The 16,689-nt window shown below is 44.3% G+C and overlaps 1 protein-coding gene across 2 annotated transcripts in view; it reads left to right on the top strand.

Annotated features, from left to right (window-relative positions):
- The window catches only part of usp33 (ubiquitin specific peptidase 33), a 126,590-nt gene that overhangs the window by 32,347 nt on the left and 77,554 nt on the right, over positions 1 to 16,689 (top strand). For both annotated transcript variants that reach the window (XM_069939308.1, XM_069939307.1), the window contains 7 exons: positions 271 to 361; positions 553 to 622; positions 1,523 to 1,636; positions 4,807 to 4,885; positions 5,656 to 5,992; positions 12,262 to 12,396; positions 15,019 to 15,131. In XM_069939308.1, the coding sequence (XP_069795409.1) occupies positions 271 to 361; positions 553 to 622; positions 1,523 to 1,636; positions 4,807 to 4,885; positions 5,656 to 5,992; positions 12,262 to 12,396; positions 15,019 to 15,131 (939 nt within the window). The remainder of the gene's footprint in view (positions 1 to 270; positions 362 to 552; positions 623 to 1,522; positions 1,637 to 4,806; positions 4,886 to 5,655; positions 5,993 to 12,261; positions 12,397 to 15,018; positions 15,132 to 16,689) is intronic.

The following is a 16,689-nucleotide window of genomic DNA, read 5'->3' as shown; positions in this document are numbered from 1 at the left end:
GATGGAGCAGGCTTGACAGGCCAGATAGCCGACTTTTGCTCCTATTTCTATGTTCTTGTATATTGATGCAATGAGTGTATTATCTCAAGTAGAAAGAAATTTAATTTTTCTATTTAAATTAGAGGTATTAAAACTTCCAAAAGTCCTTTAAGATCACTAATGAATGGAAATGTTGAAGGAATAATGGTTTACCTAGCATTTTTGTGGATGGACACATTCTTTTGGCCACGTTGTCCTTGACTTGTATCCTTCTACGGGTTTATATTCTAGGATTCTCCTGAGCCATCACCAAAGGATAGTCATACTACAGGGGGAAGTTATCTAGACGCAGAAGCTGATTATGATGACGTCAAGGCAAGAGGTCTGATGTTCAAAATTACTGCCTTTTTTTTGCTGTTAAGCTTCCTCTATCTGGGGAAAAATGAAAGTAATTGTCTTAAGAATGTAACACACATATTAAAGTAAAACTGGATGTAGGAATCACCAACTATTTGCGCAAATGCAAATTATTTTTCAGAAGGTGTGGATTTTAAACCTTTATTGTCTCTCCAGGTCTTACTGGTTTGAAAAACATTGGGAACACTTGCTATTTGAATGCTGCTCTCCAGGCTCTCTCCAACTGGTATGTCTCTAGGCTCTGACAAATTCCACAAGGACTGATACTTGGTTCTTTTTCTTAGATTAATATTAAAGAATGCAGATCAGTAGAGTTAACGTAGCTGTTAGCTCAACGCTATTACAGTACAAGTGCCCTATGTTTGAATCCGGCGCAGACTGCAAGGAGTTTGTACGTTCTCCCCATGACCTGTGAAGGATTCCTTTGGGTGCTCCAGTTTCCTCCCGTGTGTCAAAGATATATGGGCAAGTAGGTTAATTGGTCACATGGGTGCATTTGGACAACATGGCCTCATAGGCCAGTACACAGCTCCTGGTATGCCTGATTTAATGCTGGCTGAAAACGCAGAGAGAATAGGATTAAACTGTTGCTTTCCCCCATTGGTCAAAGTTCCCGTTGACCTATATTTACCCTCTTCCTGTTGAGGGTAAATATAGATTGTGAAAGTGCTGGCACATGAAGAGGATAATGAGTAGGGTTAGAAAACATTTTTTAATCATGCAATTCATAGTTTTACTTTAAAGTTGCCAGTTAATTTTATTTTTAAGTTTTATATTAATTAAATAGCTTATTTGAGGGAATTGGCCAAGAAATGTCATTTCTGTCAAATTACTAGTGAAGGACATTTTTACTTCTTGAAATTATTGTGCAATCCTGAGGTGCTGGTTGGCCTCCTTGAACTAGTCTTGTAGCTTCTCTTATCATTGATGTTTAGTTAGGAAGTCTAGAAAATTTTTGGCACAGCTTCAATAAAGAGATTGCAGCTTAGGATTGAGATGGAGGGGGAATCAGGGGCATTGATTTTACAGTTCTTGTTTCTTTTTGGTGGCAAAGGAAATGACATTTGGGAAGTGTAGTTACTTCTAGCTGAAGATCATTCAATGTTATTTGTCTTTTCTTCCCTAGCCCACCCTTAACTTTGTTTTTCCTTGAATGTGGAGGCTTGGTGCAGACAGATAAGAAACCAGCTCTGTCGAAAAGCTACCAGAAGCTGATGGTAGAAATATGGCATAAAAATCGGTAAGCTACTTCAGATTGGTGCAGTTCCTGCTTTTTATGCTGCCACGTGGAGCCCCTCGATCAGGGGTGGCCAACTTTTTTTGGTTGTGGGCCACGTACAGGAAAATAAGGAGTCACGGGTAATCAATATTGTCTAGCAGTTTTCATCCACCGTCATCTCCTTTACCATACGCCTTGCGCTGTTCATTGACTTGATCTCGGCATTTAATACGATCATTCACCAGAGAACCTGGTGGAGAAGCTGTCCTTGCTGGGACTCAACACCTCTCTCTGTAACTGGATCCTGGACTTCCCAATAGAAAACCCAGAGCCTGTCTGGGTCGGTAGCAGAATATTACGCTGAGTACTGGTGCACCTCAAGGCTGTGTGCTCAGCCCATTCCACTTCACGGTACTGACCCACGACTGCATTGCCAGAACCAGCTCCCACAGTGTCATCAAATTTGCAGATGAAACAACAGTCGTTGGGCTTCATGAGCAAAGGTTATGAGTCGCACTACAGAGAAGAGATGGAAAATCTTGTGAAATAGTGCGAGAGTAATTTCCTGAGTCTCAACATGGAGAAGATGAAGGAGATAATCATGGACTTCAGGATGACCCTCCACTACACTTTAACAACTCGGAGAGAGTGGTGAGCACCAGGTTCCTTGGAGGTCACTTAACTATTGACCTGTCAAGGACACTCAACATCTCCTCACTTGTCAGTAAGGCGCAACAGCAACTGACCTTCATGAGAAGAATGAAGCAGGCAAAGCTACTGGCCACCATTATGTCAACCTTCCATAGGAGCTCTATCGAGGCCGGCTGCATCACGGCGAAGTACAGTTGATGCAGAGAAATGGATCGGATGTCAATCCACAGGACCATGAGTGTCCCTCTTCTCTATTGATGTGATCTACTGGGATCATTGTCTGAAGAGGGCGTGCAAAATCATTGAGGATCCCCTTCCACCTGCACATAACATCTTACAGCTGCTCCCGTCGGGGAAGAGATCCAGGAGTATCAGAGCCAACACTACCAGGCTGAGGAACAGCTTCTTCTCGCAGGCAGTGAGAATGCCGAACGACCCAGGGAACTGCTCACACTCACCCTCCGAGACTCTCATTTGTGCAAAACAATATTTATTATAGATCTAAACTTGTCTCGCATAAGTATTAATTGTCTGTGTATGTGTTATGTCAGGTTGTCTGTCTGCATGTTTTTGCACCGAGGACCAGAGAACACATCTGCATCGGGTTGTACTTGTACAATAAATGACTTGTCTTTAACAGGCTGTTTAAAGCCTGTACAGATCCGATGGCAGTCAGACAGCTGTTGGACCCCATGAGAGAGCGCTGAGACTTGGGTCTTTGCTCTCTGCAGATCCACACCAGCAGCAGCGCTGCCATTTAAAAAAAAATATCGGGCCACTAAAAAATGGGGAACGGGCCGCAGTTGACCCTGGGGCCGTAGTTTGGCCATCCCTGACCTATTGCAGCCAGGGTACAAGATGTGGGTCAGCAAGGTAGTTTTTGTTAAGTTTGCCATCTTTGAAGAAGGGAAATAACTTGGCTGTGATTAAAACTAAATCTGAAATGGCCTCCAAAGGACAAGCTAAGGAATAACAACGAACAGTGATTGAAGAGCTGAAGAGATCATAATAACCACTGCATGAGCTGACTGACTCCAAGTGCATTCTTTCGAAGGATCCGGAGCAATGGAAGTTGGTGCAGTAAATTAACCCCTACCAGTTGCTCATAATAACCAAAAGATGGCATCCGTGATATTTACACTGCCATCAGTTTCATAGTTGCCATCTACAAATTTATTTATGTGAGGTGGGAACAACTGTGCTGGCACTCTCTTTTGCAACTTTCTTTTTTAAATGACAGGTTTACAAGCAATTTTTGCACAAAACCAATGTACATTTGAAAACAATGAAGTTCAAAACTGCAGAAGGGTTGGATAGCTGTTTTTTCTTTTGATTGTTAGAAATGTGATGAGCTAAAATAATTTTTAGACTGTGAGGCACAGAAGCAAAAAATAGGTTATTCAGCCCATCAAGTCTGCCCCACCATTCAATCGTGAGCTAATCCATTCTTTCACTCAGCCCCACTTCCTGTCCTTCTCCCTATAATCCTGGCTATGCAAGAACATATCAATCTCTGCCTCAATGATTTGGCCTCCACAACTGCCTGTGGCTACAAATTCACCAACTTCTGGCTCAATACATTTTTCCACATCTCTGAGTGGACAGCCTTCAATTCTGAAGTTGTGCTCTCTTGTCCTAGACTCTCCGCCATGGGAAACCTCCTTTCTACATCTACTCTGCCCATGCCTTTCAATATGTTTCACTGAAATCCCACCCTCCTTCTAAATTCCAACCGGTACAGGCCAAGAGCCATCAAACATTCCTCATATGATAACCTTTTCATTCGTGGAATCATCCTTGTGAACCTCCTCTGAACCCTCTCAATCAGCACATCGTTTCTCAAATGAGGAGCGCAAAACTGCTCACAATATTCCAGGTGAGGGCTCCTCAGTGCCTTATAAAGCCTCATCCCTGCTCTAATATTTCATGATCGTATTTCCAGAATTATGCCTTTAATGTACAAAATAGAGTAAAGATGTAAAAGTGATATATTTAACAAGCGTAACGCTGCAGAGTGGCTTCAACAGTACAAGTTTGGTGATTTCATTTGGGGTTTGGTACTGTTTCATTGCTGTATGAGAGTTGGTTCCTTCTACTTGCCTGCCTTGTATTGGGATATTCTATCTGTTTCATTGCTGTATGAGAGTTGGTTCCTTCTACTTGCCTGCCTTGTATTGGGATATTCTATCTGTTTCATTGCTGTATGAGAGTTGGTTCCTTCTACTTGCCTGCCTTGTATTGGGATATTCTATCTGTTTCATTGCTGTATGAGAGTTGGTTCCTTCTACTTGCCTGCCTTGTATTGGGATATTCTATCTGTTGTTTACATGCTTCTCCAGTTTCTCGGTGTGGCCGTATTCAGAGTGAAATTGGCTTTGTGGAACTTGGGTTGCTAGATTTGCAGAAGCTGCTAATTGACAACGACATTCTTGTGTTTAATGCAATCATGTTACCTTGGCCATGTTGAATCATGAATTGATTGGTACAAGCCCTTCATAACAACTTGTAATGTTTCCTTATTTCCTACATTGCCTGTCCAGCCCGAGCTATGTTGTGCCTACAAGCCTGTTCCAGGGGATTAAAACTGTGAATCCAATGTTTCGTGGATATTCTCAGCAGGTGAGAGTTTTATCTCTGGCAGTGGAGTGTTGTGGTGCATGTTTGCCCGAATTATACCGAGGCCAAATGAATTAAGTTCTGGACAGATGATTTGAATTGATCATGTGGCAATATCTGAGAGATAAAAGGATTTAAACAAATGTACCTGTAGAAATGGGTGGAGCAGTTTGTGTAGTGATTAGTGACTCACTGTTACAGCACGAGCAATCGACCCTTGGGTTCAAATCCTGCGATGTCTGTAAGGAGTTTGTATGTTCTCCCCTTTTCTGAGTGGGTTTTCCTTGGGAGCTCCGATGTCCTCCCACCCTTCAAAATGTAGTGGGGTTATAGGTCAATTGAGTGTAATTGGGTGGCACAGTTTTGAGGGCCAAAAGGGCCTGTCAATGAGATAGTTGTACATTTTCATACTCGAGTTGAACCCAGGAGGAGTAGAGGGGCATCTTCCAACATTTTTCTGCTGAGTCCAACTGCCTGTTTGTTATGTGGACAGTCCCGTACAGATTTAAATTGCCAGTAGAACAGAGTTGGCAGTGTTTCATTACGCTGTAAAACCTTCAGAGGTCCACAACTGAGATGTCGGCACCCATAATGGGCTACTTAGACCTTGAGGGTTCACAGGGAGGAGCAGCCACACCTAAAAAATGTGATTTAAAAAAAAAAAATTAGTGTTGCTTTAAATTACTAGAAATACAATTACTAATGGGAATTGTATACACTCTGTTTGTGATTTGCTAAATTTTGATTTAAATGCTGATATATCACCTTTCCAGGATGCCCAAGAATTTTTGCGCTGTTTGATGGATCAACTTCATGAAGAATTGAAAAGGCAAGTTTCAGAACAGATCGAAGATTCTCAAACTCTGACCATGGAAGAACAGATGGAAGAAGAAAACTCGTCAGATAATGAATTCCAATCTTGTGACTCGTGTACTGGCAGCGACAAGGCAGAGGTTGAGGCCAACTCAAAGATGTTGACTGAAGATCAGGGAGGGGAGCTGAAGGATCACACACCTGCTAAAGTCCGACCCCAAGAGAGAAGTTTGTTGCATAAACTTTACAGCCATGGCTCAGGAGAGAATTTGGATAAAGACCTGGTGACTTCCACAGGTGCTGATCAAAAAATGTGCAGTCATGATTAGTAAAAGCAGGTTCTTTTAGGTTCTTGGACAGTGTGGTTACTGCTTGAGGTTTTTTAAATCTCTTTTTCTGCAGTAGCATCTAAAGACCCAACATCCGGAATAATGAGAGAACCTCAGTAGGATACAGTGTCATCCATCTCACCCAAGTAAAACGTTCTTTATACTGTACCTTCATTGCAGTAAAATGCCCTGAAGCACTTTATAACAATGTGGTATAAAAGTTGATGTTAGAACTTGCTAGGATTGTTAGAAGTCATGTATGTTACATCATGTATTATTACGTTGTAGCCACGCACTACTCGAAAAAAGATTCGCTTGTACAGTGTAGTCAGGTTAAGCTCTGAATTTTTTTAGGGCTCCGGGTCGAATTTTATACTTGCACTGTTCCCGTCGTGGCCCCCTTCACAATATGCATAACAAAAGCGATTTCCCATGCGCGGGTACTTTACTGCATAACAATGCCCTTCTTCCCCGCGCGCTTGTTCGTGTGTTGTCTGCGCAGCAAGGCCAGTGCCATTTTGGGGTCACTGGCCTTTAAGCTGCCCTTGCCATTCATCCGCAGGTTTTCCTGTTGGGGCCAGTGCCACTGCGCGGTCTGCTGGCCTTTGGTTGCGCTCACCACCTGGAGCACTGGCTCGATCGCTGTCGCTGTGGGCAGCCACATGACCCCCCCCCAAGAATCAACGGTATTGTCCTTGGGGCCCAGAGGCAAAGTCTCTGCAGTCTTTGGTGGTCTGCCTCTTCGGCATGGTGCTGGTGCCGATGACCCAGATTGGATCTACATATGGCTTCTGAAGCGGCGGATGATGTAGACCCCTGCGAATGAAAACATACTCACACTCCTGCAGGTCCTCAAGTGTCTGTGCCGGGAAGATGGAATGAGGGCCAGGTTGCCAACTCTTTCCCTTACCCTGCTGAGGAACGCTACAGAGTCATCCTGCTTGGGGAAGGTACAAATCCTCCCGGGACCACCAGTGGAGCTCCGTAGATGAGTTCGACCGAAGAGATGTTAAGGTCCTCCTTGGGTGCTGTGCGGATGCCCAACAGCGCCCATGGTAGCTTGTCTACCCAGTTGGCTCCTTGGAGTCTGGACGTGAGTGTGGTTTTGAGGTGCCTGTGGAAGGGCTCCACCAACCCATTGGACTATGGGTGGTAAGCCATTGTGTGATGCAGCTGGGCACCCCACAGGCTAGCGAGGTCAAACCACAGACTGGAGGTAATTGGGCCCTTCTGTCAGATGTTATGTGGTAACCTGGCCTGTGCCACCCAGGTCAAGATGAGGGCCCTGGCACACCAAGTTGTTGACATGTCAGCCAGCGGGACTGCTTCTGGTCACCTGGTGAATTGGTTGACCATCGTGAACAGATAGTGGAAACCTTGGGATACCGGCAAGGGTCCTACTATGTCCACATGGAAGTGGTTGAACCTTCATTCTGCGGGCTCGAAGTGCTGAGGTGGGGTCTTGGTGTGCTGCTGTATCTTGGTTGTTTGTCACGGTGTACACACCTTCACCTACCCACTGACCTGTTTCCGCAATCCATGCCACACATATTTGCTGGCCTCCAGCCAGACCATGGTCCTGGTGGATTGGTGAGACGATCTGTGGATGGAGTAAAAAACCTGCCATTTCCAAGCCGCTGGGACAGGAAGGTGGTGTTGCCTGTGCCAACTGGGATGTTCTAGAGCTGCAGTCCTGTATTGGGGCATTTCCTTGTCTTTCTGCTGCGTCTCTGTTAGTACCACAAAGTCCACTCCCCTTGATAGCGCGTGGATATTTTGCCTGAACAATGCGTTGGCCACCACATTGTCCTTGCTGGAGACGTGCCTTACATCTGTGGTGTACTCCGAGATGTAAGACAGGTGTCGTTGCTGGCAGGCTGTCCAAGGGTTCGAGATCTCAGCGAAGGCGAAAATCATGGCCTTGTGATCTGTGAAGGACCTGCCCTCTAGGAATACCTTTTTTTTAAAATTTTTTTATTTTTCACACCATAAATCACAATAGCCATGATATACACTTTTTCTTTTTCACGCATTTACAGTGACTTTTTCTCCCCCCCACCCCACTCCTCCCAAGCCACCCCCCCACCCCCCCCCCCCCCCCCTCTAGGAATACCTGAAGTGGCAGATGGCTAAGTACAGCTCTAGTAGCTCTCTGTCAAAAGCGCTGTACTTCAGTTCTGGAGGCTGCAGATGTTTGCTGAAGAAAACCAGAGGCCGCCAACTTGCTTCGATCTGCTGCTCCAGAACTCCTCCAATTAACGTTCCTGAGGCATCCATTGTCAGGACCGTTGGAGTGTCTGACCTGGGACGTGCCAGGAAAGCGGTGTCCACCAGAGCTTCCTTGGCCTTCATGAAGACTTCCGCTGACTCCTTGTCCCAGGTGATCCTTCGCCTTGCCTGCCTTCTGGGCGAACAAGGGCCAAATGATCTGGGCAGCTGAGGCGATGAACCTGTGATAGAAATTGATCATCCCCGCCACGACCTCCTGTAGTTCCTTGGTTGTGTTGGGTCTGGGTTGCGGTGTGGCTCCTTTCCCGCTTATCCTGTGGCCCAGGAAGTCAATGGCCTCCAATCCAAACTAGCATTTGGCTAGGTTGATCGTCAGGCCAAACTCGCTCAGTCGCATGTGGAGGTTGCTGAGATGCACCATATGTTCGCCACCAGGATGTCGTCTAGGTACACCACTGCGTCCATGAGTCACTGGAAGGTCTGTATGGCATTCTTTAACCCGAATGGCATTTGGAAGAATTCAAAGAGGCCAAATGGGGGGATGATGGCAGTCTTGATGATATCCCAGCTCGAGGTCCACCTTGGAGAAGATCCTGGTTAGTCGCAAAGTCCTGGATGTGCAGCACGGGATACTCGTTCGGTGTTGTGGCTTCATTGAGCCAGTGGTAGTGGCTGCATGGTCTCCAACCCTCAGTTGCTTTGGGTGCAGGGGAGAACTCCATGATCTGTCTGACCGCTGTACAATGCTGAGCTCCTCCAGCTTCCTAATTTCCTCCTTTGCCAATTGGAGCCTCTCCAGAGGAAGGTGTCTTTCCCTTGTGTGGAGCGGTGGACCCTGGGTCAGGATGCGATGCTGTACTCCCTTTCGGGGCATCACTTCAGTGAATTGGGGGGTGAGCACTGCAGGGAACTCGACCAGGACCCTAGTGCACTTGTTGTCCGATCTCTGTACATGATCCAGGTGGAGTGCTGGGAGCTTGACGTCTTTGAGGGGGAAGGTTTGAAAAGTCTCGGCATGGACCAATTTCCTTCCCTTGAGGTCCACTAGCAGGCTGTAGGCATGCAGGAAGTCTGCCCTGAGGAACAACCGTTTCTTGAACACCTACAAGAAGAGGTTTCCTCCCAACTACAGTTGGACCTTGCAGGTATCGTAGGTCAGAATCATGCTGTTGTTGGCAGCCTTCAGCGTGGGACCCAACTGCCTGAACCTGGTGTCCTGTCCCGACAGGGGCAGGATGCTGACCTCTGCTCCTGTGTCCACGAAGAAGCGTCGTCTGGACTGGCAGTCCCAAACATACAGGGGGCTGTCTTGGTGGCCAGCTGTCTTGGCCATTAGTGACAGCTGGCCCCAGCGTTTCCCTGAAATATTCATGGCAGCCTGCACCAGCGGGCTCTGCCGCCCCATCTCTGGTGGTAGAAACACTACTGGTCATCTGGATCACCTCCTCTGGGGTACTGCTGTTCTCTCGGCACCTCTACGTGGGTCTGGCTGTGGGGTTTAGTGACAAACCTCATGGACGCAGAGCACTCACTCTTTTCCACAGAACATTTGCTTGTGCTGCGACTTTATGGAAATCCATGTCAGCCAGGAGCAGTTGGATGTCCTCGGGCAGTTGCTCTAGGAATGCCTGCTCAAACGTGATGCAGGGCCCGTGTTTGCCCAGGAGGGCCAGCATCTCGTTCATGAGGGCAGGGCCCTGTCCCCTAGCTTGTCCAGGTGGAGCAGATGTGCCCTTTTCTCACGCCGTGAAAGCCGAAGGTCTCGATTAGAAAGTCCTTGAAGGCGGTGTGCACGCCTTCTGATGGGGGCTCCTGGATGAAGTTGGCCACCCGGACTGCTGTGGTCCGGTCTAAGGCACTCACCATGTGGTAGTACTGGGTGGATTCTGCTGTGATCTGCTCTGGAACTGTCCTCAGCCTGGTCAAACCACATGCGTGGTGGATTCGTCCAGAAGGCGTTGACTGCTGCCTGTTCGCTCATCGCTGGGTTGAGATGCTGTCTAAACCATCGGGGGGTCACCAATTGTAGCTGCGTGCTACTGGAAATAAGAGACACACATTTAATGTAGTCAGGTTAAGCTCTGAGTTTTATTAGGGCTCAGGCCTGATTTTTATATTTGCACTGTTCCCACCGTGGCCTCCCTTAGCTGACGTCACAATACGCGTAACAAAAGTGGGTTTCCAGCCCGCGGGTACTTGCCTGCATAACATTGGTCTTTCCTGCACGCTGACCCTGTCTGTTGGCTGCGCAGCAAAGCCAGCACCATTTTGGAGTCGCTGGCCTTTAAGCTGCCCTTGCCGTTCACCCGCCAGTTCGCTTGTTGGGACCAGCGCTGCTACACGGGCTGCTGGCCTTTGGTTATGCTCGCCGCTGCGGCAGGTCACCTAAACATGACAATGAAAAGGATTTCCCCTTAAATTACTCAGGTCATAAGAAGTTGCTTGGGCTGTTAGATATTCCTTGGATAGGCCAAGAAATGTGTTTTTAGAGATGAGAGAACTGAAGTGGTTTACAGAGGGAATCTGGACATCTAGATTAAGGCAGATATACTTTCAGTAGTACATCAAATGATCCCTTTACAATAGCAAATTAATCACATGGATTTCAGTGGTTCAAGATTCTTCGTTGGTACATCACCTGGCACTGATGTCTATAAGCCAGAGGTCTAAGGTGAGTGGAGGAAAGTTTAGAGGAGACGTCAGTGGTCGTTTGTTTTTTATGCAGTGTAGTGTGTGACTGGAATGCATTTCCAGGGTGGTGATGGGGGCTGGTGCAGTAGGAACATTTAAAAGACTCAGGCACAAGGCTATAAGAAAATTAGAGAGTCTTGGGTGTGACATAGGGAAAGATCAGATGGTTGTGAAGTAGGTTTACCTACGTTGGCACAACATCGTGGGTCCAAAGACCTATGCTGCAATGTTCCATATTCTGTTTTAAAGTTAAGTTCTTGTATTCCTTTTAACTCTGAGGGAATCCATGTTGGCCTTGGGGCTTCTATATACTTTTATTATGTACTGCCCATATTTAATAGCTTACTTGTTTAACCAGTATCTTCATAATTTTGTCAACTTGGCTACTATGTGTGCTATTTTCCCAGGTTGGCCTGCATTTAAGATCCATATATATCATTTGTCTCATTTATACCAACACTTTCTCAAATGTTCTCTTGCCTCCTTTGTTAAGTTTGCTCTCCTTTCATTACCATTTCCAACTTGTTCAATAGGTATCGCCAAAAATGATTACATTTGCACAATTTGTGCTTTTAGTGCCCTTTTTAGCTTGAAGGGAAATTGGACCGGATACTGGGTATGGGTAGAAATTCCTTCGTGTCATTTATGTCCTCAGTAATGTCACTAATCTTCAGTTCTTTAACAACTGAAATGAGTACATAAATGGCCAACAATCTGTTCTCACTCGCAGTAAAACCAGGTGTAAACTCCATCCAATATTGCCAGCCTCCATAAATTAGTGTCCCTCTTGAGGCCTTGATGTTTTCTTCTTTATATCCACCTGACTGAATATTGATCTGTTTGTGTAGCAACTATTCACCACAGCAAGTACTCCTCTGATTCCTATGGCCTCAATGACTGTGATTTGTGGTGGTTTGAGGCCATGTAAGAGCACAGGAATCGCTAAGTGGGCAGTGTCCAGTCACTGAAAACTTTTGTTCCCTGTCCCCATTGTGTTTCCTTTCCTATTTCTCCTGCAAGAGCAATGCATCTCAACGGCCAGCTGCCTGTTAATCGTGCAGATTGAATTTTAATGCACCAAAATGTAGGAAATGTACCCACCTAATTTTTTAAAAGACAAGTTGAATCAATTTAATGAATCCCACAATTGGGCATAATGATTGAATGCAGCAAAATAAATCTTGTTTCTAGGCAATGGAGTACAAAAAAATCCAAGAATACTTATGGCATGGCACGAACTACATTATATAATAAAACTGCCTTCACATTTTTTTCAGTTGGCGCAGTACAAGTAACAGTCACTGTCCTTCCTTTTAGAAGTCACCAATGACATGTCTGTGCACAGTTCAAGACCGGGCAGTCCTATGTTGAATGAAGCAAATTCAAGGCTATCTAGCAGCCCACCAAGATCTGCTTCAGTGTGGGGTGGTCTTGTTTCCTCACACAAAAAAGGTATTTTTTGGTTGTAGATTGGAATTAAAAATCACTTTATTCCCAGTGGTCTCGGTCAGCTATTCACAACCTTTTTTTTTTGGCTTAGGACTCTGCTCAAATTTTATGGGTCCCCCTCCCCTGTGAAGCAGATAAATTTAGTTGGTTTCTTCCGTACTTCTCTCCTTCCAATTACATAAAATACTGACTACATAAAAAGCATTTTTTTAAAAATGATTTAGGTCTGTGCTTCACCCCCCCTTCCCCCCCCGGAAATGTGCTGTGGCCACGGGAGAGGGTGGCCGTATGGCCCTCATTGAGAATGGCTGGCCTAGGTTACTGCCTGGTGTGAAAACTTTCTCTGTCCAATCCATTTCTCTGTTAGCGGCTGATTGACACTTAAAGTTCTGCATGCATTTTTGTTCTCAAGTAAGGAAGGCTGTTTTGCCTTGGAGGCGTTGTAGAAAGCACTTATTAGATTTATTACTGGGATGAAAGATGATATATGGTGCAATATTGAGTAAATTAGGGCAGCTCTCTTTAATTTAACAAAATGAGGTCTGATCTTGTGGAAGCCTGGTTTAATTCTCTAAGTTATGAGGTGGGTGCGGTAATGTAGATCTAAAGGACATTCTCAGAATAAAGGTTCACACATTTAAGATAGAGATGAAAAATTTCTTCTCAAAGTTGTGGATCTTTGGTATTCTTTTCCTAAGAACTGCAGATGCTGAGTCATGAAGTATTCCCAAATTAAGAGATTTTTGGAGATTTGGGGAATTGAGGATTAGGTAGTATAATTGAAGGTAATGATCAGGTTGACCTGATCTTTTTGCAAGGCAAAACAAGTGTGACATCTGTATAACTACTCTCTCTCATTTCCTTTGAATGCCTGAGGATTTCGGAGAGTTTCCTCTCCAGACCTTGACGTCCAACTGGAAATCAGATGATGATGGGATTTTAGACCAAGATATGGAGGTCATTGATCTTGCTAACTTATGCTAATGTACACAACTGAAGTATGGTACTTGGGCATGAAAGCAGAAAGCTATTGGAGAACTAAACCTTGGCATTGTATCTGGAAAATTTTTTTTATCCCTGTCAATGTGTTTTCAACAGTATCAAATTTATTCAGGAAAGATTTTAAAAATGAGAGAAATGAAAAGATTAGCATTTTGAAAGTGTTTATTCAGATATGCTGTCTGTTCTACTTGGATGATGGAAGTAGAAAACTTGGTTATAAATGCAATCATATGAAATTCTACAGTCTGGCATTTTTACACAGTGAGCAACTTAATTCTGTTTATTTTGCCCCTGCTTTTAAAAGAATGTAACCAACAAGTTTTCAGTTGACTGACTGTGAAATTTTGTACTCTGTGCTTGTGGAATATGTCTATTTAATTAATTTTGGCATCCAGCATCAACATCAGTATTTCTGGATCCAGAATACCACTAGTAAAACACAAAAGTCTACATATAGCATGTTTGAAATGGTATGTTGGCCTTCATATCAAGAGGGTTTGAGTCAAGAACAAGGAAACCTTACTGCATCTGTACAGGGCCTTGGTGACACCCCACCTGGAGTATTGTGTGCAGTTTTGGTCATCTTATCGAAGGAAGGATGTTCTTGCAATGGAGGGAGTACAGAGGCGATTCACCAGGCTGAGACCTGGAATGGCAGGAATGACTTAGGAGGAAAGATTGCGCAAATTGGGATTGTACTCGCTGGAGTTTAGAAGATTGAGAGGGGATCTCATAGAGACGTATAAAATTCTGGCAGGACTGGACAGAATGGATGCAGATGGGATGAATCCAATGATGGGAAAATCCAGAACCCGGGGCCATGGTTTGAGGATAATAGGCAAACCATTTAGGACCGAGATGAGGAGGAATTTCTTGACCCAGAGGGTGGTGAATCTGTGGAATTCATTGCCACAGAGGGCAGTAGAGGCAGGTTTATTAAATCTATTTAAGAGGGAATTAGATCTATTTCTTCAGTATAAGGGTATTGAAGGTTACGGAGAGAAGACGGGGAAGGGGTACTGAACTTTAAGATCAGCCATGATCTCGTTGAATGGCGGAGCAGGCTCGAAGGGTCGAATGACCTACTCCTGCTCCTATCTTCTATGTTTATGAAATAAAAACACAATACTGGAGAAACTCAGCAGGTCAAACGTTTACTCTGAGGCAAATATAAAGATACATAACCAACGTTTTGGGCTTAAGCCTTGATAAAGATCTCAAGCCCGAAACATTGGTTGTGTGTATCTTCCTCCAGAATGACACTGCTTAGTTGCAAAGTTGAACTCTCTTTACATTGCCCTAGAGCAACAACTTCTTTTCATTTTGTACTTCTATGCAGTTTTGGTCACCTTATTGAAGGTTGCTCAAAATTTCTGGAAATATTGGATAAGAATAGAGTTGGTGCTGATCGAGTTATTTTCAGGGGGATGTTGGGGATTTCCTTCCTATCCGTCTCTTGACAGGTGTCAAAATTAATAAAAGGTGCCCATTTCTATCTCCTCTTTCTCATTGGGCCTCCTCTGTAACCCAATCAATTCAAACTTAGTGTTTCTTCATTAGAATGTTAAATTCATAACTTTTTCGTACATAAATTCCATTCTTCTCATTTGCTTTTTACTTTAGTGGCCTCTTTTACGCCACTTAAAAAGAGAAGACAAGCGAAGTACAAGAGTGTTATCTCTGACATCTTCGATGGTACTATTGTGAGCTCAGTGCAGTGCTTGACGTGTGATCGGGTAAGTTACCTACTTCTAATTCCTCAAACTTTCCTGAATTTTTGTAGACCATTCAAGGCAAATATTTGCATCCTCCATTGAAATTTAGTGGATATTTAAAGATGGTGTGTCTTCATGAGATTTGGAAAGTGCAATTACATTTTGTTACTGTTGAAAATGGAGTTGCTTAAAATGAAGCTTCTACCAATGGGAAAAGTGTTCTTCCAATTTATACTTTCAATATATCTCAATCGCTTTTTGTATCTTGCTTGAATTTTTTTGTACTTTTTTAAATTTATTGACTTAATTTGGGAAGATGAATGAGGCTACTGTCACTAGAATGTTGAGGAGATGCTGGCCTTCATTGATACAGAAGGATGAGTGTTGTGTTCGCCCTTTATAAACCATGGTCAGACCTCCGTTGGAGTACTCCAGGCAGATTTGGTGGCCATGTTCTAGGAAGGTTGTGATGTTGCTGGAGAGGGTGCAAAGAATATTCACCGAGAAGTGGTTCAGATACGAAGAGAAACTGGAGAAGCAAAATCAGTTCCCCTCAGGACAAAGGAGGTTGAGAGAGATCATGTTTCGGGTTTTTAAATTATGAGGGGTATAGAGAGGACACTTTTCTTCATGTCAGAGATAGGTTTAAAATTGGAGGACATAGATTTAGGGGAAGGGGGTAGCAGGGAATTGAAGACCCCCTTCATCTAATACTGTACATGGAATGCACTGCCTGCAAGAGTAGTTGTAGCTGGATTCCTGACAATTGTTTATATGAGCACTTTTAACTCATTTAAAGATAGAAGGCCAAGTGCTGAGAGGTGGAGTTAGTACTGAAGGGTGCCCATTGGTTGGCACAGACATTTTGGGCCAAATGGTCTGTTTCTATGACCGTGAATACGTTTGAGTTTTCTGAGTTTCAGCAAAGGAAAGCCTTTTGTTTCTAAAATTGTGGTAGATTTTACCTGCGTCCAATTCATGGACTTTGCACCTTTGCATTTTTTTTTGTAGAGCTACGATCTGATCCCTGCGGTTCAGTTTTGAACAACATAAACCTTAGGCCTTGTAGATGATACAATGCGGATTCTTCAGAATAATCTGGGATTGTAAAGGGTTAAATTAGAATAAGTTTGAGGTGCTTCATTTTGGTAAGAAGAATCAGAATAGGACATAGTTGGTAAATGGGAGAGCATTGAGGAATACAGAAGAGCAGAAAGATTTAGGAGTGACGGTACATCGTTCCCTGAAGGTAGAAACTCACGTGAATAGGGTGGTGAAGAAGGCTTTTAGTATGCTGGCCTTTATCAATCATTGCATGGAATATAGGAGTTGGGAGGTGATTTTGAGATTGTATAAGACGTTGGTGCGGCCTAATTTGGAGTTCTGTGTGCAGTTCTGGTCGCCTAATTATAGGAAGGATATAAACAGAGTGGAGAGAGTGCAGCGAAGGTTTACCAGAATGTTGCCTGGGTTTAAGCATCTGGAGTATGGGGAGAGATTGGACAGATTGGGTCTTTATTCTTTGGAGCGTAGAAGGTTGAGAGGGGATTTGATAGAAGTATTTAAGATTATGAAAGGG

The sequence above is a fragment of the Narcine bancroftii genome, chromosome 5, assembly GCF_036971445.1.
Source record: "Narcine bancroftii isolate sNarBan1 chromosome 5, sNarBan1.hap1, whole genome shotgun sequence".
NCBI classification, from domain to species: Eukaryota; Metazoa; Chordata; class Chondrichthyes; order Torpediniformes; family Narcinidae; genus Narcine; species Narcine bancroftii.
This window is presented reverse-complemented; position numbering and strand designations above follow the sequence as displayed.